Source organism: Hippopotamus amphibius, chromosome 3, assembly GCF_030028045.1.
Source record: "Hippopotamus amphibius kiboko isolate mHipAmp2 chromosome 3, mHipAmp2.hap2, whole genome shotgun sequence".
In the NCBI taxonomy this organism is placed as follows: domain Eukaryota; kingdom Metazoa; phylum Chordata; class Mammalia; order Artiodactyla; family Hippopotamidae; genus Hippopotamus; species Hippopotamus amphibius.
Genome location: NC_080188.1, coordinates 159,963,133 through 159,989,069, shown reverse-complemented (window position 1 = coordinate 159,989,069; position 25,937 = coordinate 159,963,133). Strand labels below are relative to the sequence as shown.

The 25,937-nt window shown below is 39.4% G+C and overlaps 1 protein-coding gene across 2 annotated transcripts in view; it reads left to right on the top strand.

The window, feature by feature from the left end:
- Positions 1-25,937, top strand: part of KCNH1 (potassium voltage-gated channel subfamily H member 1) — a 411,257-nt gene that overhangs the window by 69,645 nt on the left and 315,675 nt on the right. The window contains exon 6 of one of the 2 annotated variants that reach the window (XM_057728018.1): positions 9,125-9,517. In XM_057728018.1, coding sequence (XP_057584001.1) covers positions 9,125-9,517 — 393 coding nt within the window. Of the gene's footprint in view, positions 1-9,124; positions 9,599-25,937 lie in introns of both variants that reach the window. The other variant, XM_057728017.1, reaches the window with a different exon arrangement.

Here is a 25,937-nt window from a genome sequence, read left to right as displayed (position 1 = left end):
TTGGCATGGTGACATTCATTTGACACCGAAGGGTGTCAGGGGTAAGTGTAATTTAGTGCAGCTTCTTCTTTTGTTTTTTGTTTTTTTTTGGCTGCATTGGGTCTTTGTTGCTGCGCACAGACTTTCTCTAGTTGTGGCAAGAGAGGGCTACTCTTCATTGCAGTGCTCAGGCTTCTCAGTGTGGTGGCTTCTCTTGTTGCGAATCATGGGCTCTAGGTGTGTGGGCTTCAGTAGTTGTAACATGTGGGTTCAGTAGTTGTGGCTCACTCATGGGCCTCAGAGCACAGGCTCAGTAGTTGTGGTGCATGGGCTCAGTTGCTCCACAGCATGTGAGATCTTCCCGGACCAGGGCTCAAACCCGTGTCCCCTGCATTGGCAGGTGGATTCTTAACCACTACACCATGAGGGAAGTCCTGGTCCTGCTTCTTTCTTAATGTAGCTAGTTGTGGCTTGGGGACTAAAGTACTTACTCTTCAGAGAGACAGGCTCTGGCCAATATGGCTGGTTCAGGACTTTAGTTAGGAAATCCTGGAGAAGGTCCATAGTGGGAGATGGTGCCTTTGACGACAGGTGGCATGTTGCCATCATTCAGAAGTCCTATGGAGAAACAGTAGTTGATGAGGAGTCAGTATGCAACAGAAGAAAAGCATTGAATTAGGAAACTGGAGCTTATGCTCCTGTTTTGTCATCTGCTACGTGACTATGAGCAAATCATTTACTCTCTGAATTTATTTTCCCAGTCTGTAAACTAAAAAAAATACTAGCCTTCCCATCTCATGAGGTTGCTTGAGATGTGATGACATATGTGAGTGTTCTATGAAAGGCATTTCAGGCTGTACAAACAGATTCATGAAAAGATTTGAAGGCTTGGAGCTGGCAGCCTGGCCTGTACTCCCAGCTCTCCGCTTACTCACCCCCGGTATGACTCAGGGTGAGTCACTTCGCCGCTCTGAACCTACATTTTCCCATCTGTAGAACACCCTCGCAGGGTGAATATAAGGATTCAGAAGTACAGTAGAGGACTTTGGAAGTAAAAATGCTAGAGGAATGTGATCATCAGTCTGATTTCCCTGTCTTCATTTAGGGAAAAGCCCTAACTCTATTTTCCTTCCAGAATCAGTCTTCAAGATGAGCATTCTTGGACTTATCAATAATGGCTTGTAATAAGCCCTTTCTCTGGTCAGAGCCTGTGTGCTGTAGGGGGAGGGATGGAGAAAGTGTGAACGAACAACATTACACTAGGAGAAGTGGTACCTGTGTTTGGGGGAGCTCCTGACTGATTGGGTGTGTAGGACAGACCCAAGCCCACTCTTAGAAAGTGCACTCTGGAAGGGCTGTGAGCTATCTGCCTGGGGGAGATTCCACTGTACATTACTTATCAAATGGAAGAATCTAGAAGCACATGCTCATGCTGATAAGCACAGAAAAGTGGTGGGGGAGAGAACTGACCCTGGGATCACTGCACCAGGTCATTCTCCTGTCTCCACTTCTGCTGAAGCTGTTTCTCTGCAAAGTTTTGAAGCATCACTGAACATCTAACGTTGGGCAAACTTGTTACGGCTGGACACAAGGTTGGTCTCCCATCTCTTCTGACTCTGTACCCAGAGACTTTTCCCTTTGGAGGACACTAACCCCTTCCCAGATGAGAATATTCTGAATGGTCCCGAGATCGCTTTTTCTCCTGTGGGTGGCAGTCATGGAGTTCATCAGAGCCATGCTGTTACCAGTTGCTCTGGTCTGAATCCATTCCTGTACACACTTCTGAGGGGGAAGGTGGGTCAGTCTCACAGGAACCTTTCTGATAAACATGAGAAAGTCATTTGTCATTACACTCTGAAAAGACTATTGGTGTCAACTAACTGGATGCAAAATACTCTTTTGGCCTGGGAAGTTTCCTTAAGGATCTTGATTTTCTGTAATGAAGAACTCACTCCTTGGAATTTCCATCTTCTGTTTTCCATATGATTGCTAAAGAGCTCATACCAGAGTGAATTACATAAGATCTCAAGTCTATTAAAGCTTGACCTTAGGGGAAAAATTCATAACTTTTAGCATAAAGGTTTGGAAAGAGAATGTGTCACATTTATCCTCATCACATGTCCTAGCTTCCAAGCCTCCTTGCAGAATGCAGGTACCCTGTGATTTCATTGTGAAAGGCTGCATCTCAGCAATGGGAAGAGGAAACTGAATACAAGTGCTAACATCACTGGCTGTGTAGCCTAACACCTCTGTCTATACGCTTTGAACCCATGTTGTTGTAATAGCAGCAGAGGGAGAGTCTGCGGTCAGCCTGGCATTGTTGGGAAGTATGAAGACTCTATTGACTCAGGCCTCACTCAAGTAGGGCCTAATAGTGTCCTGGAAAGCATCAGAATGGGAAATCCACTTGGAAATAATTATGGATAATATCAAACACACAGGAACGTCACAGGAACGGCCATTTTTCTCTGAAAGGGCAGTTCCTCCATGGAGCTTCAGGTGACTCTGGTGTACAGTCAGCAGGCTGCTAGCTTGTGGATTCTTTTGAGTTCTTGCTGCATAGTCTTATCACCCAGACTGTATTTTGCAAACATACAACAAACCCCTAAGTAACTCACCTCCCTTTCCTCTGCCTTTCCTAGCTCAATGCCTAGGACTCCTTCCTTCCAATGCTAGTGATTCATCTATATTCAGTTGATTTTTTAAAAATTAAACTTCATATTTTGAGATAACTGTAGATTCACATGCAGTTTTAAGAAAGAATACAAAGAGAGCCCATGTGCTATTTCCTCAGTTTCCCCTGATGGTAACTTCCTGCAAGACTCTAGTACAATATCACAACCAGGATACTGACATTGGTGCAGTCAAGGTATAGAACATTTCCATCACCATGAGAACACCTCATGTTACCTTTTTATGGCCACACCTTTCCTGCCTTTTAAGGAGTTAAACCCCTCTCAACCGCTGATTGGTTCTCTATTTTTGTAATTTTGTCATCGCAAGGATGTTATATAAGTGGAATCACGTAGTATGTTGTCTTTGGGGACTGGTTTTATAAACCTCGAGATTCATGCAGGTTGTTGGATGTATCAGTAGTGGGCACCTGTTTATTCCTGAGTAGTAGCCTATGGTACAGATGTGCCACTGATTGTTTAACCATTCCTCTGCCAAAGGGCATCTGGGCCAATTCTGATTTTTGATATTACAGATTAATGTTCTGTGAGCATTCATGTACACGTTTTTGCATGAATATAAATTTTCATTTTTCTGGGATAAATGCCCAGGAGTGTAACTGCTGTCGCATATTTAGTTGTTCAGTTAAACTGCCAAACTCTTCTCTGGAGTGGCTGTCATTTTACATTTCCATTAGCAATATATGAGAAATCTAGTTTATCTGCAGTCTCATTAGCATTTGATGTTGTCACCATTTTTTATTTTACCTATCCTGATAGGAGCATAGTGATATCTCATTGCATTTCCCTGATGGCTAATGATGTGAACATCTTTTCACATACTTATTTGCCATCTGTGTATCCTCTTGCATGAAATGTCCACTCATACCTTTTCCTTTTTTTTGATTGGATTGTTTTTTATTGTTGAGTTTTGAGATTATATATTGTAAATTATATGTCCTAGGAATTTCTTTGTTGGCTATGTGCTTTGAAAATATTTTCTCCAAGTCATAGCTTGTCTTTCCATCCTTCTAACAGAGTCTTTTGCAGAGCAAAAGTTTTAAAGTTTGATAATGTTCAGTTTATCAGTTTTTTTCCTTTCATGGGTTGTGCTTTGGTTTAACGTCTGAGAACACTTTGCCTAGCCCTAGGTCCTGAAGATTTTCTTCTGTATTTTTTTCTATAAGTTTTATAGTTTTATGTCTTACATTTAAGCCTACAACCTATTTTGAGAAAAATTTTATACAAGATTTAGGACTTATATTGAGGTTCATTTATTTTTTTGGCCTGGGAATGTCCTTTACTCCAGCACCATTTGTTGAAAAGGTCGTCTTTCCTCCACTGAATTGCTTTTTGCACCACTGTCAAAAATCAGTTGGGCATTTGTGTGGGTCTATTTCTGGGTTCTCTATTCTGTTCCATTAATCTGTGAGTCTGTTTTTCTATCAATATCACACAGTCTTAATTCCTGTACTATATACTAAGTCTTGAAATTGTCTAGACTGCTTCCTCCCACTTTATCCTTCTTTAGCTATTCCTGTTCCTTTGCTTTTCCATATAAATTTTAGAATAATCTTGTATATATCTGCAAAAACTCTTGTTGGCATTTAGGTGGGAATTATGCTAAACATATATCAGTTTGGAGAGAATGGAAATCTTTAGTACGTTGAGTCTTCTAATTTAAATGTTTCTATTTATTTATATCTTCTTTGATCTCTTTTATCAGCGTTTTTTTGTTGTTTTTGGCATACAAGTTCTGTGCATGTTTTATTATACCTATATGTATACCTATTTTAAGTATTTTTTTTAGTGATTATAAGTGGTATTGTATAACTTTGGTCTTCATTTTTAGTATATAGAAATGCAATGATTTTTGTATGTTTATCGTGTGACCTTCCTGAACTCTCTTATTAGTTCTAAGAGTTTGCATGTAGGTTCCTTGGGATAGTCTATGTACCCCATCATGTCATTTGCAAATAGGGATATTTTTATTTCTTCCTTCCTGATCTGAATGCCTTTTATTCCTTTTCTTTTTCTCTCTTCTCTCTCTCTCTGCCTATTGCAGTGACAGTACTGTATTGAATAAGAGTAGTGAAAGCTGATATTTTGCCTTGTTCTTGATGTTAGGGGAAAACTTACAGTCTTTGACCATTAAATATGATGTTAGCTGTAGGTTTTTTATAGATGCTCTTTATCAAGTTGAAGAAGTTTCCCTCTATTCCTATTTGTTTCTGAGTTTTTATCATGAATAGATGTTGAATTTTGTCAAATGCCTTTTCTATTACATTGATTCACTTTTTAATAATGAATTAGCTTTCCACACTTGGAATATACTCCACTTGGTCATTCTTTTTATATATTGCTGAATTCTATTTGTTACTATTTGTTAAAGATTTTTGCACCTATATTTATGAGAGATGTTAGTCTGTAGTTGTCTTTCTTTTGGACTGTCTTTGTCTAGATTTGGAATCGGGCTAATACTAGCTTCATAAAATGAATTGAGAAGTATTCCTTGTATTTTTATTTTCTGGAAGAGAGTGTGTAGAATCATTAATTATTTGTTAAATTTTGATACCATTATCCATTAAAACCATCTAGGCCTAGAAATGTCTTTTGGGAGTTTTCAAATCATGATTTCAATTTTCTTATAGCTTATAGGGCTATAAATTGTGGGAGTTTGTGTTTTTCATCTAAGTAGTAAAATATATATGTGTAGAGTTGTTTGTAGCATTCCCTATTTTCTTTTGGGTGTCTACAGTTTATAGTTGTATCTCCTGATTCATTCCTGATTTTGTTAATTTGTGGATTTGTGTCTTTTTTTTTTCTTTTTCAGTCTTGCTATATGTTTTCAATTTTATTTTTATTTTATTGATTTTTTAAAATCACTGATTTTCTCCATTGTTTTCCTGTTTTCAATTTCGCTGGTTTCTGCTAACTTTATTTCCTTCCTTCTGCTTGCTAATTTAGTTTTATTTTGCTCTTTTATAGGTTCTTCAGGTGAGATTGCACATTATTGATTTGAGACTTTTTCTTTTTACTTATGCAAATATTTAGTGCTTTGAATTTCCCTTTCAGTACTGCTTTAGCAGCATCCCACAAATTTTTGGTATGTTGTAGTCTCATTTTCACTGAGTTCAGTGTATTTTTAAATTTCCCTTGAGACTTCTTCTTTAGCTCATAGATTATTTAGAATTGTTTCCAGGTGTTTGGATATTTTCCTATTATCTTTCTGTTATTGATCTCTAGTTTGATTCCATTATAGTCAGAGACTATACCTTGTGTGATTTAAATTCTGTTCAATTTGTCAAGGTTTGTTTTATGGACTAGTATATGGTCTATCCTGAATAATGTTCCATGTGCACTTGAAAAGAATGTGCATTCTGCTCCTGTTGAGTGGAGTATTTTATAAATGTTAAGTCCTGTTGGTTGATGTTGTCATTTTGTTCTTCTATTTCCTTGATTAGTTTCTGTCTACCTGTTCTATCAAAGGTTGAGAGAGGAGTGTGAAGGTTTGTCTATTTCACCTCCCAGTCAGTTTTTGCTTCATGTCTACTTGGAGCTCTTTTGTTTGGTGCATACACATTAGGATTTTGATGTCTTCTTGGAGAATTTACTTCTTTACCATTATGCTATGTACCTTTCTGTGTCTGTTGTTTAGACTGGGTATTGTTTTGTCTTTAAGTTCATTGATTCTTTCCTCTGAAAAATTGATTTTCTGTTTTTCAGTCAGTTTGATTTTTCATGGTTCTTGGTATGATGACTGATTTTTTGTTGAAATGGGTATTTTGGATATTATGTTATGAGAGTCTGGAGCTTATTTAAATTTTATGCTTTAGGTGGCTACTTTTGATGCAGATGTGGCAGAGGAAGGGGTAGGCATCCCTTCATTTCTGCCAGGTTGGGGTAGAAGTCCAGGTTTCCAACTCAGCCTCTGTTGACACTTGATGGGGGCTCCTTGTTACGGATGGGTAAGAATAAGAGTTATAGCTCCCCACTAAGCTGACATTGATACCTGTCTGCATGTGGGGGTGGGGGCCTCATTACTGCTGGAGAGAGGTAAAAGGAAGTCCAGGCTCGCAACTGGGCCTTCTCTGATAATACTCCAGTAGGAGGGAGGTGGAGGCTGGGTGCTTCATTACAGCCTCGAGAAGGGGGAAATCTAGGCTTTCTAGTAGTGTTTGCTGGCGTGGATGGGAGTGGGGCCACAGCTTTTTCTATAGTGTTTGGACAAGGTGGAGTTCTTATTATAAAGTTTTTTATCTTTTGAAGCTGCCCCCTTCCCAGTTCTTCTGCTAGAGAGAGTGGGCTTTCGTTGGAACTCTCTGTCTGCACCCATTGGTGTTTTCCAGGTTGCTAGCTTCTTCAGCTCCAACTCTAGGAATATATGAGGCAAAAAGAAAACCCAGAGAATTCACCACTATGTTATTCCTAGCCAGTTTGCTTTCCTTTCTTCACCTTTCAGAGTCTTCTTATGTTTGTTTTATATTTAATGTCCAGGGCTTTCAGAGGTACTTAGAGGGAGGAATAGGGAAAAGTATGTCTATTCTGTCTTTCTGGAAGCAGAAGTCTCATTTGATTTACTTTTATTTGTTTTATTCTTACAGGTCAATCACTTTTCCTGCCTGAGATCTCAGGGCCCAAGTGTCCTTAATCATACTCATATAAATTCCTTTTCATGGGGGGAGAAATGAAAATCCCAACTCTGGAGGAGCTCTGTGCATTGGTGGGAGGGGTGGAAATAGTTCCCATACCCAAACTGCATACTGGGCCCTCTGTGAATTTATAGCTTTCTTTTGCTCACCTTTAAGGCCTGGGGCCAACCATGGGGGACCAAGGATATTCAGATTATTTCATATTCACTGAGGTGTCTTTAACCTCTAGAGGAAAAAAGGAGTTCCCTTGATACTAGAGGAAGTTTCACCTAGAGGTTTACAAGAACCTGTAAGGGACACAGAGGAGCAGCTGAGGTGGGGTGGGATGGCTCCCTTCCAGCTTGGCCTGGCCTCGAAAAGCAGAGCTTTTTGCCTTTAACTGTTGAGGGTGAAGACCATTCATGATGCTTTCTTGGAGCCAAGCTTCTCTGCTGTCTCTGTGTCTTTCACTGTCTGTGTCCTTAAAAGTCTGTTATTTAGAGAAATATAACCTTGATGTGGAACAGCCTGTGTTTTTAAGTCAGCTAGACCTAGTTTGGGATCCTCATTCCACCTTTTGCTAGCTGTGTGACCTTGAAGTTCACTCATTCACTTGAAAATTGTCCTGTAGTGCGTGCTCTGGACCAGCCACCATGCTGTGTTTTGGGAATAAAGTAATGAGTACCTTTCACTGCTCCCTTTTCTTCACTTTCTAGCCAATAACAAGTCCAGTTGGTTTTACTGAAAAAATATATCCAAAATTGGACTACTTTTCTCCATCACTGTATCTATTTCCCAGGCTGCTCATTCCCAGGCCAAAAAAGTTCATTAGGGTTTTCCCATAGCATCTTATGGATTGAACGAATTTTTTGGCCAACCCAATAAACTACATTCCCTGATTCTGTTCTTCCCTCTAATCCTTTGCCTCAATTCATTGTCTGCACAGCAGCCAGGGTGATCTTTCAAAAACATGCATCAGATTATTTTTCTCTTACTTAAGACCCTCCAATTATACTGAGACATGCTGAGAATAAAATCCAACACCTCCCCATGGCCCACTAGGATCTGCATGGTTTGGTTTCTCCTTCCCCTCTGAGTTCATCTAGCATCATTTTCTCCTCTCATTCAGTGTGCTTTAGTCATACCAGATTTTTTTCTTTTCCTGAAAATACCAAATTTGTCCCACCCTGGGGTCATTCCACCAGTTATCCCCTCTACCTTGAATAATCTTTTCATCCAAAGTTTGAATGGCTGGTGTCTTGCTTTCACTGAGGTTTTAGTTCAAATACTCTCCTTCGCCTGCTTCTCAAGTCACATTCTATCAAACCCCTGTGTTCCCTGCCCCCAACCTCTCATTTAGCTCTTACAATTTGAAATTATCTTGATTTGTCTCTTAGACTGAACTCCATGATTCCTGTGAGCAGGAGTTATGCTGTTTCCTTCGCTGCTGTTTGCCCAATATCTAGAACAATTCCTGGCACTGAGCAGTCAATATTTGTTGAGTCAAGTTGCTTAATTCTCTTGTGCCTCGGTTTCTCACTTGTCACATGGAATAATAATTGGCTAATAAAACGTTGTATTTAGAATTAAGTGAGATAATACATGTATGTGGAGTACTTAGGACAATGATTGGCTCACAGTAAGCTAAATAATAGTTTGTTATTGTTTCATTATGATTGTTTATATTATGATGTTCACTCCCATAGTCCTCTGGTACCTGTTCTTGCACCTGATGATCTGTCTGGAGTGTTATGAGTATTTGTCCGTGACAGATACTGACTGCTTTGATGCTTACAGTGAAATCCTAACTTTGTTCTCTCTTGGCCATGTTTTTCTGAACAGGTTCTGCAGCTGGGCTCAGACATCCTTCCCCAATACAAGCAAGAGGCACCAAAGACTCCCCCTCACATCATCTTACATTACTGTGTTTTTAAGACCACGTGGGATTGGATCATCTTGATCTTAACCTTCTACACAGCCATCCTGGTCCCTTACAATGTCTCCTTTAAAACCAGGCAGAACAACGTGGCCTGGCTGGTTGTGGATAGTATCGTGGATGTCATCTTTTTGGTGGACATTGTGCTGAATTTTCATACCACTTTTGTTGGACCAGCTGGGGAGGTGATTTCTGACCCCAAACTCATCCGCATGAACTACCTGAAGACGTGGTTTGTGATTGACCTTCTGTCCTGTTTGCCATATGATGTCATCAACGCTTTTGAGAACGTGGATGAGGTTAGTGCCTTTATAGGTGATCCAGGGAAGATTGGTTTTGCTGATCAGATTCCACCACCCCTGGAGGGGAGAGAGAGTCAGGTACATCCCTCAAATCTCAGACCTTGTTGTCATGTCTTTAACATAATTGTGGGTGGTCAACAGAAGAGTAATTGAATGGGTGGGAACTAGCATGACTGATGTCCAGAACAGAGGGAGCATGATGCTTGATCGATATCCTCGCCTGCTGTTCTTGTCCTTTGGAGGTTTGGCGGCCCTGCATGTCAGTGGATGGATGTGGAGGAGACCAGAGGCTTCCTTCTTATTCCACGTGGAAGTGCAAGCCACTGGCTCGGGTGGTGGGGCTGCAGAAGCAGGCATGCATTGCCACTGCATTGGTGGATCTTACACTTGGTATGCAATTGCTGAATGCCTCCCTACAGATTATTCTTATCACGGGGACTTTTTTGTTATCTGCTGCTGACCATTGGCTGTTTCAAATTGAATTAACTCTTGGCAGCAGGGATGCTACTCTCCCCAAGTTTGCCTGCCTTTTTTTCCCCCCTTTTTGGTAAATGTTGGGAAAGAATGAGTTGTTTCTTTGCTGACGTGAGTTTTGGAGGTGACCAATGGCATTCAACTGTCCATGTTCTCCCTTGCCTAAATTTGCTGAGGTTGTCAGGCTGTGGTTAAGTCTGACTCTTGTGGCTACGAGGAGTAGTGTTACTGGATTACACTGCTGTGGGTTGTTAGTCCTACAGGCCATGGAAGGAATTAAACGAAGATAAATGCTTTGTAAATGTGCTGGAACCAGGACATGCTTAAACAGTCAGTGAATGGGTACCTGAGACATGTTGCAGCAGAAAGAGGCTGCTGAACTGGTTAAAGTGATTTTCTCCTTTGAAAAAGCAAGGATGTCACATCATGGCAAAGGAGGATGTCAAGTTCTCACCTAGTTTAAGTGTTCTATGAGAATTGTTCTTCCTTTTTCCTACTCTTCAGTTGACACTTTAGATGGCAGTGCACGTGGTAAGTCTTCAGCCTCAGATAGCAGTGGCCCTCATTGCCTCAGATTACAGAGGTCCTAGAGGTCTCAGTCTGGCTGGGCTGCTAACTGGGTGGGTCATCCAGGAAGCCATCAGGAGGCTGAGCTGAGGCAAGATATGATCTCAGGGCTAAAGGCTAGTGGGACTCAGCCTTGAAATAGTTGGAAGGAACAGCCAGCTCCCTGCCAGGATAATGAGACCTGCCAGTGACTCAGTGTCTTGCTGGTGGCATAAGGATGCCTCTCTGCCTTCAGATCAGTGCCAGCAGTGGGCGAGGACTCCAGCCCCTTCCTCTGTGAGAACCCAACAACCTACTACTTTTCTCTCCAGTGAAGAGGAGCTGATGTTCAGATGCTCCAGACTCAGAACAACCCCTGCTTTCATCTGTGTGGTGTGTTTTAACAGACTTTAAAAACTCAAGGAATAATTCTCTGAGTGGCTTGTGTGGATTTTGTAGGGGGATTAAATGAGTTGAGACTGATCATTTACAAGAGCAAAATCATCCCTGAAGTGAATGTTGAGATTCTTAAATGTGAATTTTAGTACATGTTGGGAATGATATTTTTCTCTGTGAGCACATTTCTAGAAAATTTTATGTTAGCGAGGAAAATATGATCATTTTGGCTTAGATAATTCAACTGATTATTTCAACCTAACAGAGCTTCTTATATGCATATGGGAAATGAAATTTAACTTTAAAAAAACTGGTTGAGTTTTTAAAATAAACCATTTGCTATTTATAGCAATGGCATTGAAATTTTGCAGATAAATATAACTTCTTTGGCTTCCACAGTTTCTTATTAAACACTGGCAGAGCCGTAAACACATATGTAAATGTGTCAAGATTACCTTGTAGGTTAACAGAACAGAGAGCTGCTTCCCAGGCACTGTGTGTGTTGGGTTGGAATTCCTTTGCCATTAACTGTGAGTACCCCGACATCATTTCTGATTTCCAGATTCATGAAATAGATTGTAGATAGGAAAATCATAATTTTTCTGTAGCTTTCTCTTTTTAAAAATGTTTATTTTATTTATTATTATTACTTTGGGCTTCGTCGGATCTTCATCATGGCACGTAGGCTTCTCTCTGGTGGGGGTGTGCGGGTTTTTTCTTTTCTCTAGTCATAGTGCACAGGCTGCAGTGCGCATGGATTCTGTAGTTGTGGCACGCAGGCTTAGTTGCTCCATGACATGTGGGATCTTAGTTTCCCGACCAGGGATCGAAACCTCGTCCCCTGCATTGCAAGATGGATTCTTTACCACTGGACCACCCTCTCAGTAGCTTTCTAGTTGGCAAAGGGTTTAGCATCAAAGCTCTTCCTACCATTTCTTGATCATAAATAATAATATGAATATTAAGAGGTTCTGGCTATGATTTGCTTCTAGAAAGTCTTGATTATATATTTAGTAACTCCTTTAAAACTTTGGTTGATGCCTGAAATAATGCCTTTCCATGACAATTGTGGAGTTGGGGAAACACAAGGAAACTGAAGATTTGACTTCTTGTTCTCACCTCTTACGACAGCTGGGAACCTTGTGCATGTCAGTTAGCCTTTCTGGATTACAGTTTTCCTAGATGCATCTTGGGGGTGATACTACCTTACCTGCCTGAAGGCGCAGCATTTGGGCAGTGGATTTTGGGTTCCCTGCCAGCTGCAAAATTGGTGCATTCTAAAATCTCTTTTGTGTTAGTCTCACCACCAGATTGACTATAAAAATGAGAGGCCCAGCACCCTGACCTCCTACCTTTGGTGGGAGTTGGAGGGAGGAGGGGGTGGGATGGGGACATTTAGCGGGTTATGATAAGTAGACCTATTGGAGGTCAGAGACCAGTAGAACTATCATCTAGTTCAACCCTCTTAACTCACAAATAGGGAAACAGACCCAGGGGGAATATGATCCACTCAAGATGGCGCAGCAAATCATATGGTCACAGTAATAATGAGTCTCCTTCTGACTCATCTCTATTCTTAATAGTGACAGATTTGATAAAATAGGGACAGAACACTGAAGGATACTGTTGAAACTGATCAAGAAGTTTCTGATGTGTGTGGCTCACCCCTTGGCTTGGTTGTTTTGATTGGGAGGTTGGATACAGGGAAGTGGGCAGCTGCGTTGTCCCCAGGGCAGCTGGGTTGGTGACGAGATGGGCAGGTTAAGATGCTCTCCAAGGGACACACCCAGCACTGTTTTTCCAAGCACAGACCTTGTTGTTAAAAGGCGCCATTAAATCAGTGAGCATGAGGGGCTGGTGGGGCTTAGAGGAGGTTGGGGAGCCCAGGAAGGGCACCTGTCTGTTGTCCACATTCACCATATGTTGTCTTCTTATCCACACTCTGCTGTGGGGTTGCTCATCTGAGATTGCAGCTCCCTTGGCTCTAGGCCTTTTCTCTAAGAGAATGTGGGGAGAAACAGGAAATTATTGACTCATTTCTCATACAAAATACATAGAGCTGACCTGTCTCTAGCGTCCTGCTAATTATGCCAATGGAATTGTGTCGCAGTGGAGACCACCAAGGAAGAGGAGAATGGGTGGGGGGGGGGGGGCTTTGCCATCTGTGTTGGGGGGGGTGGAGTTTAGGGTGTGGGCATGGGTGTTGGAGTGGGGGCTCTTAAAGTGAAAGGATTGGACCCTCCCAAGCCTTGGGCCGAAAAATTAGGTTATACTGTGGAAGTCAGCAGTTGTGAATTCAGCCCTGTGGATGTAGCCCATCTCCATGTTTTAAGCCACACAGATGATCCCTTTTGGCCCAGCTTGGTTCACTTATGTAGATGGCCTGCATTTGCGTCATCCTCCAGTCTGTTGGTAATCATCTGTTTTGGAGGCAGTTTGTGAATATGTTTGCACATTAGTTAAGCAGGTGAAAGGACAAAAGGTCTGGAAACGGAGTAAACGAAAGCTAGGAAGGGGTATGCCAAAGCAAAAGCCAGATGAGTCTCTTTTAAGCACTTAGTGGGTTATTGGCCTGGTGTGTGTCATGGGTTAAAGATGAAATTATTATTCACAAAACATAAGAAAACCTTATTGCTTATTACCAGCCGAGGTTGGAAGTGCAAAGGAGAAGATGGAGCCAATTGTGCCACCTCGCGGGTCACAATTCTGGTGCCCTGGGGCTTGGTGCCAGGAGCTTCCTTCTATCCCTGACTCTGTAACCTCAGACAGCAGCACCACTGGCTAGTGCCAGTCACAGGTGACACTTGCCAAGCCAAGAATGCACAGCAAATATTCACCCAACGCAGAACAGGACCAAGGCGTCTGATAGAACGATAACAGCGCTGACAGCAGCTTCCCTTTATCTAGTGCTTCTAACTTTCCAAACTACTTTCGCACAGATTGTTTTTTATGTTTGAAATATAGTTGACGTACAATATTATTAGTTTCAGGTTTTTCCATAGTGATTTGATATTTGCAGACATCACAAAATATTCAGCATACTAAGTCTAGTAACCATCTGTCCCCATCAGTTATTACAATATTATTGACCATATTCTTTGTTGCACAGTTAATATTTATTTTAGATCTGTGGTAGTAAAGAAACTGCACTGAACGGGAGGGAAAGTGGTTTGTCAGCTAGATGTGACTGCCCCCCAGCCGTGCAAGCTTATAAGAAGTTATTTCATCTCCATGGGCTTTGCTTACCTCACCTGTAAGATGGGTGCATTTCAGCTCTAACCTTCTGTGGCTCTAGGACAGGTATTATCCCTGCTTTGCAGATGGGGGGAAAGAGCCAGATTGTCCAGGGAGTGAAACTAGACTCTGGTCTCCTGACTCCTAGATCTGTGCTTTTCCCTGTAAGTCATGCTGCCTCATCAGAGATCTGGAGACAGTGTGAGCCAAGCTGTGCGTTTCAGCCCTCAAGTCCCTCTCTCTGAATCCTTCCCTGGCCTGGCCCCTTCTGCACCCCCACCTCCACAGCTGAGAGGTGAGAGGTTTGGGTGGTCACCCTGGGGGACCCTAAGCTGAGGTCGCTGGTGCACATGTGTAGGGCTGGATGTGACTCCAAGGGCTGGCTGTCCTCCCTGCTTCTCTCCTTGGAAGATGGGCACCCCTCTAGGTTCTTCTAGGATGACTATTCCCAGCTCTTCTATGACTTCCTTATCACTGATGCTGAAAGCAAATTGGACCCACATACATTGCTTATCCTGTTGATTTGTAGTTTTCAGGCCTCATCTGTGGTTTCTATTTAGGTAGATGGACAATGCTCTAATTCTCACACAGGTGACTCCTCTGCTGTGCAGCTGAAAGCTGGAAGGAAGCTGTTTGCAGAAAGTCATGAGATGACGGGGCCTTTTTTATCGTAGATTGCCAGCAATACAGGCAGTCCCCATGGCTTGTCAGAGCAATTATTTGTTATCAGTAGAGTATTTTTCAGAGCAGTTTTAGGTTTATAGAGCAATGGAGTAGAGTAGCAAGACCACCTTTGCCACTGCGGTTTCCCTATGATTAACACCTCGCATGGAGGCGCTACACTTGTTGTGGCCAATATTGATGCACTATTGTCAGCCAAAGCCCATAGTTTCCATTAGGGGTCACTCTTCGCAGTCTGTGTTCTCTGAGTTTTTGACAGATGGATAATGACATGTGTCCACCATTGTGTATCATACAGAGTAGTTTCACGGCCTTAAACATCCTGTGTACTCTACCTATTCATCCCTCCCTCCTCTCTAACTCTTGGCAACGACTGATGCTTTTACTGTCTCTATCGTTTTGCCTTTTCCAGAATGTCATAATATTGGGATCATGTTGTAGGTAGCTGTAGCCTTTTCAGATTGGCTTCTTTTACTTAGAAATAAGCATTTAAGCTTCCTCCGTGTATTTTGGGGACTATCAGATAGCTTATTTTTTAAAATTTCGGAATAATATTCCATTGTGTGGATGTACCGTAATTTATCTATTTCATAATAGCAGTTAAAAAAAACCCCATTACTTATGGCATTGGTTATTTAAGCCTGACTAGCACAGGCCTGGTCCTGGGATTTCTTCCTTCCGTGGATCCCTTGGACATGGAGAGTGGGGAGGAGCTGAGACACTGGCATGCAGACCAGCCCTTCTCAGCAGCCTGCGGGATCTGCTGGATGAAAACTGAAAATGTTTAACTCAAGTTATTATACCTAATAATACAACAAACAGAGAAACGAAATTGTACTGTAGTATCCTCACATTTTATACTCTTTTCCTTGGCATCTCTGTCTTTTGTGTCTGTGCTGAGTATTTCTACCATCCATTTATTTTGGCAAAAAGAGGACAAAACCAGACACCTTGTAGTTTTCATCTAAGTGTCTCGCTCGCGGCAGGAAGTGCTGTTGTTGGGTATGTTTCTCTTCCAATGACCAGGACTTACCAGCAGTGGCCAGTGGCTGAGGTCTGATTTCAGTGATATTATCAATGTTGCAACTGTCCCCATGCAGGCAGTGTTGCCATCTCTCCCCTCTCACCTGTGAGGGGAATCCAGCATAGGACTTTTCCCCTTGTTTTAATTAAAAAAAAATAAAATCAGTCTTCTTCCTGACTTGAGCTCACCATGTGTCAAGGATTGTGGAGGTCCATGCCTCTTGTTCAAGCAGAGGCTTCAAATAGAAAAGTAGGCTTTGCACCCTACACAGACACCTGAATCACGATCACTCTCGGGGTGTGTGTGGGGGGTCAGGGGAGCGGCTGGGGGGAGCATTTTTAACAGGAGGAATTTGATCCTGGGTGGCTTCCAGGAAGCAGTGATTTACTATGAAACTGAAATTCCAGAGTTTAAAAAAAAATGTAAAAGCTTAATGATGCTCTGAGGCAATGCAAGAGCATTGTACTTTGGAACAAAATAGACTCAGCTGACGTCCCTGATTCCCCTCTGCTCTCACACTGTGTTTTCTCCTAGGCTGCTTTTTGGCCAACCCAAGTTCTACTTTTAATTCTTCACCAACTTTTCTTGGAATTTTGTTTAGGGTGTTCCTTCTCTAAAGAAAATATTGACTTGTGGTAGAGGCTGGGGATACAACTCGTCAATTTGCTCCCAGTCTAGTGGGGACCACAGCTGATAAACACCAGCAGAGGATGGGAGAGGGGTCGGCTTAGGATGTTATGTCTTACTAGCGAGGAGCATTTAGCCCAGCGAGAGAATCTAGGAAGGCTTCCTGGAAGAGATGACTGAGGTTAGTCTGGTGAGGAGTAGGGAGGGCATTCTCGTAAGAGGAGCGATCACGTGCAGAGGAGTGTGCTCTTGGGGACTAGCAAGGCATTCCTGACAGCCAAAGCAGAGAGTCAGCACGGGGGGACGGAGGAGGGTTGCAAGAAGGAGGCAAGATCCAGTGATACAGAATCCCAGGGTCTTGCCAAGGAGTTTACATTTCGTCATGTGGGCAAAAAGAAACCATCAGGGGTTTTCATTAGGTGTGTGACATGCTCTGATTTTGATTTTTGAAAGTGCACCCAGACGGCAGTGGTGAGCAGGAGAGGGAAATGATGAATGTCTCTACTTCCCCTCCTCTTGTTCTGTTGATCCTCCTGCAGTCAGGCTGTTACCTCCACCACAGCACTGAGCCTTGGTCATAAATCAAGTGACTGTGCATGTTCAGGTTTATTTTTGAACTCTATTATGTTGCACTGGTTTATTTATTCTTACATCAGTACTACACTGTGTTAATTGGCATAGCATAGTAGTGAATATTAATCAGTTACCACCTTTGCTGTTTTTCTTCAAGACTACAATGTCTATTCTAGGTTCTTTGTACATAGGTTAAAATTTTTGAGTCAGTTTCCACCCAAACCCATGAGTGGGATTATATCTAAAAACCAGTTTGGAGAGAATGAAAATCTTAATATTGAGTTTTCCAGTTCATGACCATTGATCAGCCACATATTTAAGTCTTCTTTAATTTCTCTTAGCAGTATCTTGTAGTTTTCAGCGTCAGGGTCTTACACATTTGTTTTTTTTAAATTGTTGTTAAACTTATTCCTAGATACCTGGTGTTTTTGGTGCTTTGTCAATGGGATTTAAAATTTTTTTGTTTTTAATCATTTATTGCTAGTATAGAAAATTTTATTTACTGACTTTGCAGCAAAGTTGCCAAATTTACTTATTAACTTGAGTATTTTGTAGGTCCTTTTGGATTTTTACATACACAAACATGTCTTTGTGAATAAAAAGGATTTTATTTTTTTCTTTCCAAAATCTGTACTTTTTATTTCTTTTTCTTGAATTGGTGCTGGCTAGGATCTCCAATGAAATGAATGGAAGTGGAGATAATAGACATTTAGTCTCATTGTTAACCAGAGGGGAATATGTCACTATTTCACCATTAAGTATTTGGTTGAATTTAATTGTTTTTAGTTTGCAAATACTCCTTATTAGGTTAAGAAAGAGCTCTCATATTCTTGGAATTGTTATCATTTATAGGTTTTTAATTCTACCAAATACCTTTTATGCACTTATTGAAATAATATGTTTTTTCTCCTTAATTTTGTCAATGGTGGTGAGTTATGTTGATTGACTTTTGAATGTTGGATTAACCCTGCATTCCTGGAATAACTCCTACTTGGTCATGATACATTGTCCTCTTTTATATAATTGTATATGCTTTTCTAGTATCTAGGAATTTTGCATCTATGTTAATGACAGATATTGTCCTTTTATTTTTTTCCTTGTGATGTCCTTGTCGGGGATACGCAGCGAAGTATACCTTCTTCCACTATCTCTGAAAGAATTTATGTAACGTTGGTAGTATTTATTCCTTAAATAATTCACCTTTGAAGCTGTCTGGCTCTGAAATTGTCTTTGTGGAAAGATTTTAAATTATGATTTCAATTTCTTTGGCAGATATAGGACTATTCAGGTGTTCTTTTTTCTGGTATCAGTTCTGCCTTGTTGACGATTTAGCCATTTCATCTCGTGTGCCAAATTTATGGGCAAGAAGTTATATATAATATACAATTATTATTTTTTAAATATTTGTGATTTTCTCCATCTGTTCTTCATTTGAATCTTCTCTCTATTCACTTTGGTCAGTTGTGGTAGGGTTTTGTCAATTTTATTAATCTTTTAAAAGAACAACTTTTGACTTAGCTAATTGTCTGTTTTCTATTTCTATTTTGTGCATTTTGTTTGGATTTAGTCTGTTTTTCCTCCTAGCTTACTGGAATGAAATCTTTGAACATTCAAGCAAAGATTTAATATATGAATTTAAAGCCATTTTATCCTCTAAAGACTTTTTAAAGGCATCCCAGTAATTTTAATATGTCATAATCCCATTATTTAAGCTCAATATACTTCCTTATTTCCACTGTGATATCTTTTATTTAAAAGTATGTTGCCTAATTTCTAAACATTTGATAATTTTCTAGTTATTTTATTATTGACTTCCAGATTAATTCCTTAGTGGTAAGAAAACATGCTATATGATTTTAATTCTTTGAATTTTGTTAAGACCTGCTTTATGGCTCATTGTCTGGTCTATTTTGATAAATATTTTATATGAATTTACAAAAAATATATATTTTGCAGTTGAGTGTTTTATTCTCTATATGCTAATTAGGTCAAGTAGATTAATAGTTTTAAAATTGTCTAAATTATTACTAATTTTTGTCTGCTTATTCTATCACTTACTGAGAGAGGTTTGTAAAACCTTCAACTGTGATTGTGGAATTGTTTATTTCTCCTCCTGTTAATTTTTGCTTCATATATTTTTAGAGCTAGATACATAAACATGTAGGATTGCCATGCCTTCCTGTGAATGGGTTCTTCCGTTATTATGAAATATTCCCATTTTTATTTAATAATACTTATTGCATTTATGTTTGTCTGGTATTAATATAGACATCAGTTTTCTTTTAGGTGGTATTTGCATTGCATGCCCTTTTCCATCCCTTTCCTTTAAATTTCTTGTATCCTTTTTAAAGGAATTTTTGTGTGTGTGAATGAATAGCAAAGAATTGGGTTTTTTATTCTTTGAAAGTCTGGTCCATTAGTATTTGCCTTATAATTGGAATATTTAGTCCACTTATTTTTAACATAATTGTGGTTGTCATTGCATTTTAATTTTCACCTTCTTGCTATTTGTTTTCTATTTCTCATACCTGTTTTTAGGTTCCTTTATTCCTCCTTTTCCACCTTCTTTGGATTAACCAAGTATTTGTTTATTATTCCATTTTATTTTCTTTCAGTTCTTTAGTTGTATATTTTTGTATTGCTCTTTTTGTGCTTACTGTAGAGATTACAATGTCCTTCTCCACATATTAAAAGCTATTTAAATTAGCACTTTTACCACTTTTCAGACAATATAAGATCTTTACAACAGTTTAATTTTACTTAACCTCCTTCTTGCCCTTTGTGTTACTTTTGTTATAATCCTACAAGTCTTTGTAATCATTATTGCTTTAAATGGTCAATATATTTTATATTTATCCATACATTTTTTACTCTTCCCTTTATTTCATGTTTAATTCTGGGATCATTTTTCTTTCAGCCTAAAGATCTCCTTTAGTTTTTCCCATAGTGCAGTTCTTTTGGTGATGAACTTTTTAATCATTTAGCTGAAATATCTTTATTCTGCCTTATTTTCCCTGGGCATAAAATTATGTTTACTTTTTATTTTTAACTTTTAGTAGTTTAAATATGTTATTTCTTCTGATGAGAATTCAGATGTCATTCTATTATTGTTCTTCTGAGTGTAATGTTCCCCCCGTCCCAGGCTTCTTTTGAAAATTTCTCTTCTATTTTTTGTTTTCAACATTTTGACTATTAAGTTCCTAGGTGGGCTGTTTTGTTTTGTGTTTTGTATTTATCTTGCTTCATATTTGCTGAGCTTCATGAATTTGTGGATTGTTGACTGTGATAATTTTTGGAAAAAATCTTAGCTTTAATATCTTCATGTAATACTTCTGCTCTATTCTCTCTCTTCTTTCCTTCTAGGATGCCAATTATATGAATGTTAGGATTGTTTGACTATTTTCTACATGTCTCTTCTGTTCTGTTCTTCGTTCTTTTTTCTGTCTGTTAATTCAGGCTGACCAATTTTTGTTGACCTTTTTTTTAAGCTCTTCATTGGAATATAATTGCTTTACACTGTTGTGACAACTTTTGAGGTACACCAAAGTGAATCAGCTGTATTTACACATATATCCCCTCCCTCCTGTGACTCCTTCCCACCCTGCCTATTCCACTTGTCTAAGTCATCACCAATCATCAAGTTGATCTCCATGTGTTATGCAGCAGCTTCCCACTGGCTATCTATTTTACATTTGGTAGTGTATATATGTTAATGCTACTCTCTCACTTCATCCCAGCTTTCCCTTCACCCCCCTCCCCCACGTCCTCAAGTCCATTCTCTACATCTGCATCTTTATTCTTGCCCTGTCACTGGGTTCATCAGTACCATTTTTCTAGATTCCACATATATGTGTTAATATACGATATTTGTTTTTCTCTTTCTGGCCTTACTTCACTCTGTATGACAGACTCTAGGTCCATCCACCTCACTACAAATAACTCGATTTCATTCCTTTTTATGGCTGAGTAATATTCTATTGTATATATGTGTCGCATCTTCTTTATCCATTCATCTGTTGATGGGCATTTAGGTTGTTTCCATGTCATGGCTATTGTAAACAGTGCTGCAGTAAACACTGGGGTATATGTTTCATTTTGGATTATGGTTTTCTCTGGGTATATGCCCAGTAGTGGGATAGTTGGGTCATATGGTAGTTTTTATTTTTAGTTTTTTAAGCAACCTCCATATTGTTTCCATTAGTGGCTGTACCAATTTGCATTCCCACCAACAGTGCAGGAGGGTTCCTTTTTCTACACACCCTCTCCAGCATTTATTGTTTGTAAATTTTTTGATGATGGCCACTCCAGTTGGAATGAGGTGACACCTCACTGTGGTTTTGACTTGCATTTCCCTAATGATTAGTGATGTTGAGCATTTTTCATGTGTTTGTTGGCCACCTGTATGTCTTCTTTGGAGAAATGTCTGTTTAGGTCTTCTGCCCATTTGTGGATTGGGTTATTTGCTTTTTTGATATTGAGCTGCATGAGCTGCTTGTATATATTGGAGATAAATCCTTTGTCCATTGCTTTGTTGGCAAATATTTTCTCCTATTCTGAGGGTTGTCCTCTAGTCTTGTTTATGGTTTCTTTTGCTGTGCAAAAGCTTTTAAGTTTCATGAGGTCCCATTTGTTTATTCTTGATTTTACTGCCATTATTCTAGGAGGTGGGTCAAAAACAATCTTGCTTTGATGGATGTCATAGAATGTTCTGCCTATGCTTTCCTCTAAGAGTTTTGTAGTATCTGGCCTTTTATTTAGGTCTTTAATCCATTTGGAGTTTATTTTTGTGTATGGTGTTAGGAAGTGTTCTAATTTCATTCTTTTACATGTAGCTGTCCAATTTTCCCAGCACCACTTATTGAAGAGACTGTCTTTTCTCCATTGTGTATTCTTGCCTCCTTTGTCAAAGATAAGATGTCCATATGTACGTGGGTTTATCTCTGGGCTCTCTATTGTGTTCCATCAATCTATATTTCTGTTTTTGTGCCAGTATCATACTGTCTTGATCACTGTGGCCTTGTAGTATAGTTTGAAGTCAGGGAGCCTGATTCCTCCAGCTCCGTCTTTCCTTCTCAAGATTGCTTTGGCTACTTGGGGGTCTTTTTGTTTCCATACAAATTGTAAAATTTCTCGTTCTAGGACTTACTTTCTAATTCATGAATTCTATCTTCTATTGTGACCAGTGTGCTGTTAAACCGAATCCAAATAGTTCTTAATTTTAAATATAGTTTTCAGTTCTAGAATTCCTGTTTGACTCCTTTTTTTCCTTTTGTAGCAGGTTAATTGAGATATAGTTCATATACCATACAATTCAGTCATTTAAAGTGTACAATTCAATGGTTTTTGGTATATTCACAGAGTTGTGCAACCATGACTGAAAAAATTGTGGTGAAATACACACAACATAAAATTCACCATCTTAACCATTTTTAATTGTATGGTTCAGTGGCATTAATCAATTCACCTTGTTGTGCTACCTTCACTACCATTCATTTACAGAACTCTTTGCAGCTTGCAAAATTGACACTCTGCATCTATTAAACAATAATCCCCATTTCCCCCTCCCCATAGCCTCTGGCAACCATCATTCTTCTTTCTGTCCTTCTGAGTTTGACTACTCTAGACACCTCATATTGAAATCATACAATAGTTATGATTGCCTTTTTTCACTTAACATAATGTCTTCAAGGTTCATCCATGTTGTAGCACGTGTCAGAATTTCCTTTTTATGGCTGGATAATATTTTTTTGTACAGATATTCCACATTTTAATGTATTCATCTCTCAATGGAACTTGGGTTGCTTTTACTTTTCGGCTGTTCCCAATAGTGCAACTATGAATATGGGTGTACACATATCTACTCAATTCCCTGCTTTCAGTTCTTTGGCTGTATACCCAGAAGTGGAATTGCTGGATCAAATGGTAATTTTATGTTTAAATTTTTGAGGAATCTCTATACTGTTTTCCACAGTGGCTGTACCATTTTACATTCCCACCGCCAATACATAAGGGTTCCAATTTCTTCATATCCTTGTGGAGACTTATTTTCTGTATATAGCCATCTTAACAGATGTGAGTAGACATCCTAATGGATGTGAAGTGGCATTTGATTCCTTTTATAAAAAAATAGATTTTCTTTACTAGTTTTTCTTCTTTCTCGTACATCTAAATACAGGCAGAGGAAACTATTTGGAGAGGTAGGAAATGAGAACATTGAAAGTTATAGAAGCCACTGGAAGATGAAGTTGTAGCATAGGAGGAATGATCTGCTGAAAGGCCCTGCAGGACTCTTATGTGCTGAGAGAACTTCTGAGCAGATTTGGGTTAGGGGGATTGTAGAAAGCTTCCTAGGGTGGGAGGACTATTTGGAAAGAGATTGGAAGAGGGGTGGAACTCTGATGGGCGGGGAAAGGAAAAGGACCAAATGAGAATGGGAAAAACTCAGCACAGGCATTGCATGTGGGGCTGAAAGAAACAGGAGATTATTTACTTATTTATTTATTTATTGGTTTGGTCTCTATTTATGAAGTAAGACAAATGTTAGTGAAAAATTAGCTGGACTAGTCACTTGTTAGTAAATTTCTTAAGTGAAACTCTAAAAGGCAATAGGAAGTGCATGATCTGGCTCTAACTGATGAGAACACTGGTGGTTTTTGGTGGAGCTGTGCACTCAGCTTATGATTTCTTCCTATGTTATATTGTGATGTTTAGTCCACATGTGTTAACTGGTAAGAAGCAGAACTTTAGGCTTCAGAGGAGAAATATTCAGTTTCAAGGAAGTGCTTCCATGGGAAGCCAAACTATTAGCTAAATTTGAGAGCCTCTGAACAATTTTTGCAAAAATGATTTTTATTTCAATTTTTTACAGTTACCTGTAAAAACTTAGAAAATGTAGATGAAGAAATAAAGATCACCTAGAATTTTATCTCATTGTTAACATTTTGGCATATGTTGTTTCAAGTTTTTTTTTTTCTCTTGAAAAATATGCATATATATATATACATATATTTTATTAAAATGGAATTAAAATGTGTGTAGTGAGTTTTAACCCATTTTATTGTCTAAACAATATGTTTTATCTTTCTATGGCATTAAATATTCTTTTATAATGTGAATTTATTTTTATTTTTATTTATTTATTTTTTATGTTTATTTATTTATTGGCTGCATTGGGTCTTTGTTGCTGCATATGGGTTTTCTCTAGTTGCCATGAGCAGGGGCTGGTCTTCGTTGTGGTGCGTGGGCTTCTCATTGCAGTGGCTTCTCTTGTTGCAGAGCATGGGTTCTAGGTGCGTGGGCTTCAGTAGTTGTGGCTCGCGGGCTTTGGAGCACAGGATCAATAGTTGTGGTGCACGGGCTCAGTTGCACCGCGGCATGTGGGATCTTCCTGGCACAGGGATTGAACCCATGTCCTCTGCATTGGCAGGCAGATTCTTAACCACTGCACCACCAGGGAAGTCCCTATAACATGAATGTAAATGATTAAATGATAGTCTGTTGTATGGACATATCATAATTTAGTGTTTGACATCTAGGTAATCCCTCTTCCTTTTTTCTTTTCTTTTTTAGTAGTAATAAACAAGCCACAGAGAATATCTTTGTAAATAAATCTGTATCACATTCCTGATTATTTATTTTCTTATCCTTTTTTTATTGTACAGTACAACATATATAGGAAAGTACTCAAAATAGAAATATGCTTCTCAATGAATTCTTACAAACTAGGCATGTATGTATCCATGATCAAGATAAAGAAGTAGAACATTACCAATACCTCAGACATCCTCATATACCCTAATCACTTCTTCCTCCCCCCACATCAGAGTAGCCACTATTTTAACCTAGTTTACTCTTGCCTATTTCTGAACTTTACAAAAATGAAATAAGAAATGAAATAAGACAATAATGTGTTCTTTTATGTCTTATTTATTTTGTTTAGTACCACTGTTGGGAGATTCAGGCTGTTTTGAGCGTATCAATAGTTAGTTCGTTGTCATTGTTACATGTAATTTTTTTTTTAATTTTTGTTTTCTATTTATTTTATTGGCTGTGTTGGGTCTTCGTTGCTGCACACAGGCTTTCTCTAGTTGCGGTGAGCAGGGGCTACTCTTTGTTGTGGTGTGCGGGCTTCTCATTGTGGTGGCCTCTCTTGTTGCAAAGCACAGGCTCTAGGCGTGTGGGCTTCAGTAGTTGTAGCACATGGGCTCAGTAGTTGTGGCTCATGAGCTCTGGAGTGCAGGCTCAATAGTTGTGGTGCATGGGCTTTGTTGCTCCATGGCATGTGGTATCTTCCTGGGCCAGGGATTGAACCTGTGTCCCCTGCATTGGCAGGCAGATTCTTACCCACTGCGCCACCTAGGAAGTCCCTGTTACATGTAATTGATTGTATGAATATATTTCAATTTGTTAATATAATCTACTGCTGATGTGCATTTAGGTTATTTATGTTTCCATTTAATGAATATTCTTATTCATACTGTAGTACATGCATTTCTATTGGAAAGAGTAGAATTATTGGGTCACAGGTATTATGTGTATTATTTAGTAAATACTGCCAAACAGTTGTTGTCCAAAGTGGTTGTGTAAAGTGATTATAATATTTGAGAATTACACTACTTTGCTTACTTGCTTTTCAGTTTGTTTAATTCTAGTTAATCTAATGGGCTTGTAGTGGTTTCTCATTGTAGTTTCGATTTGTGTTTTACTAGTACCTGAAAAGGTTTAGCATCTTTTTATAAATTTTAGTTGGGTGTTTTCATTTTTGGTTATCCTCTTTTGTGAAGTACCTGTGTATCTCTTTTTCCATAAGTAATAGATTTTCTTTCAACAGAGTGATTTGTAGAAGTTCTTTATATAGTCTGG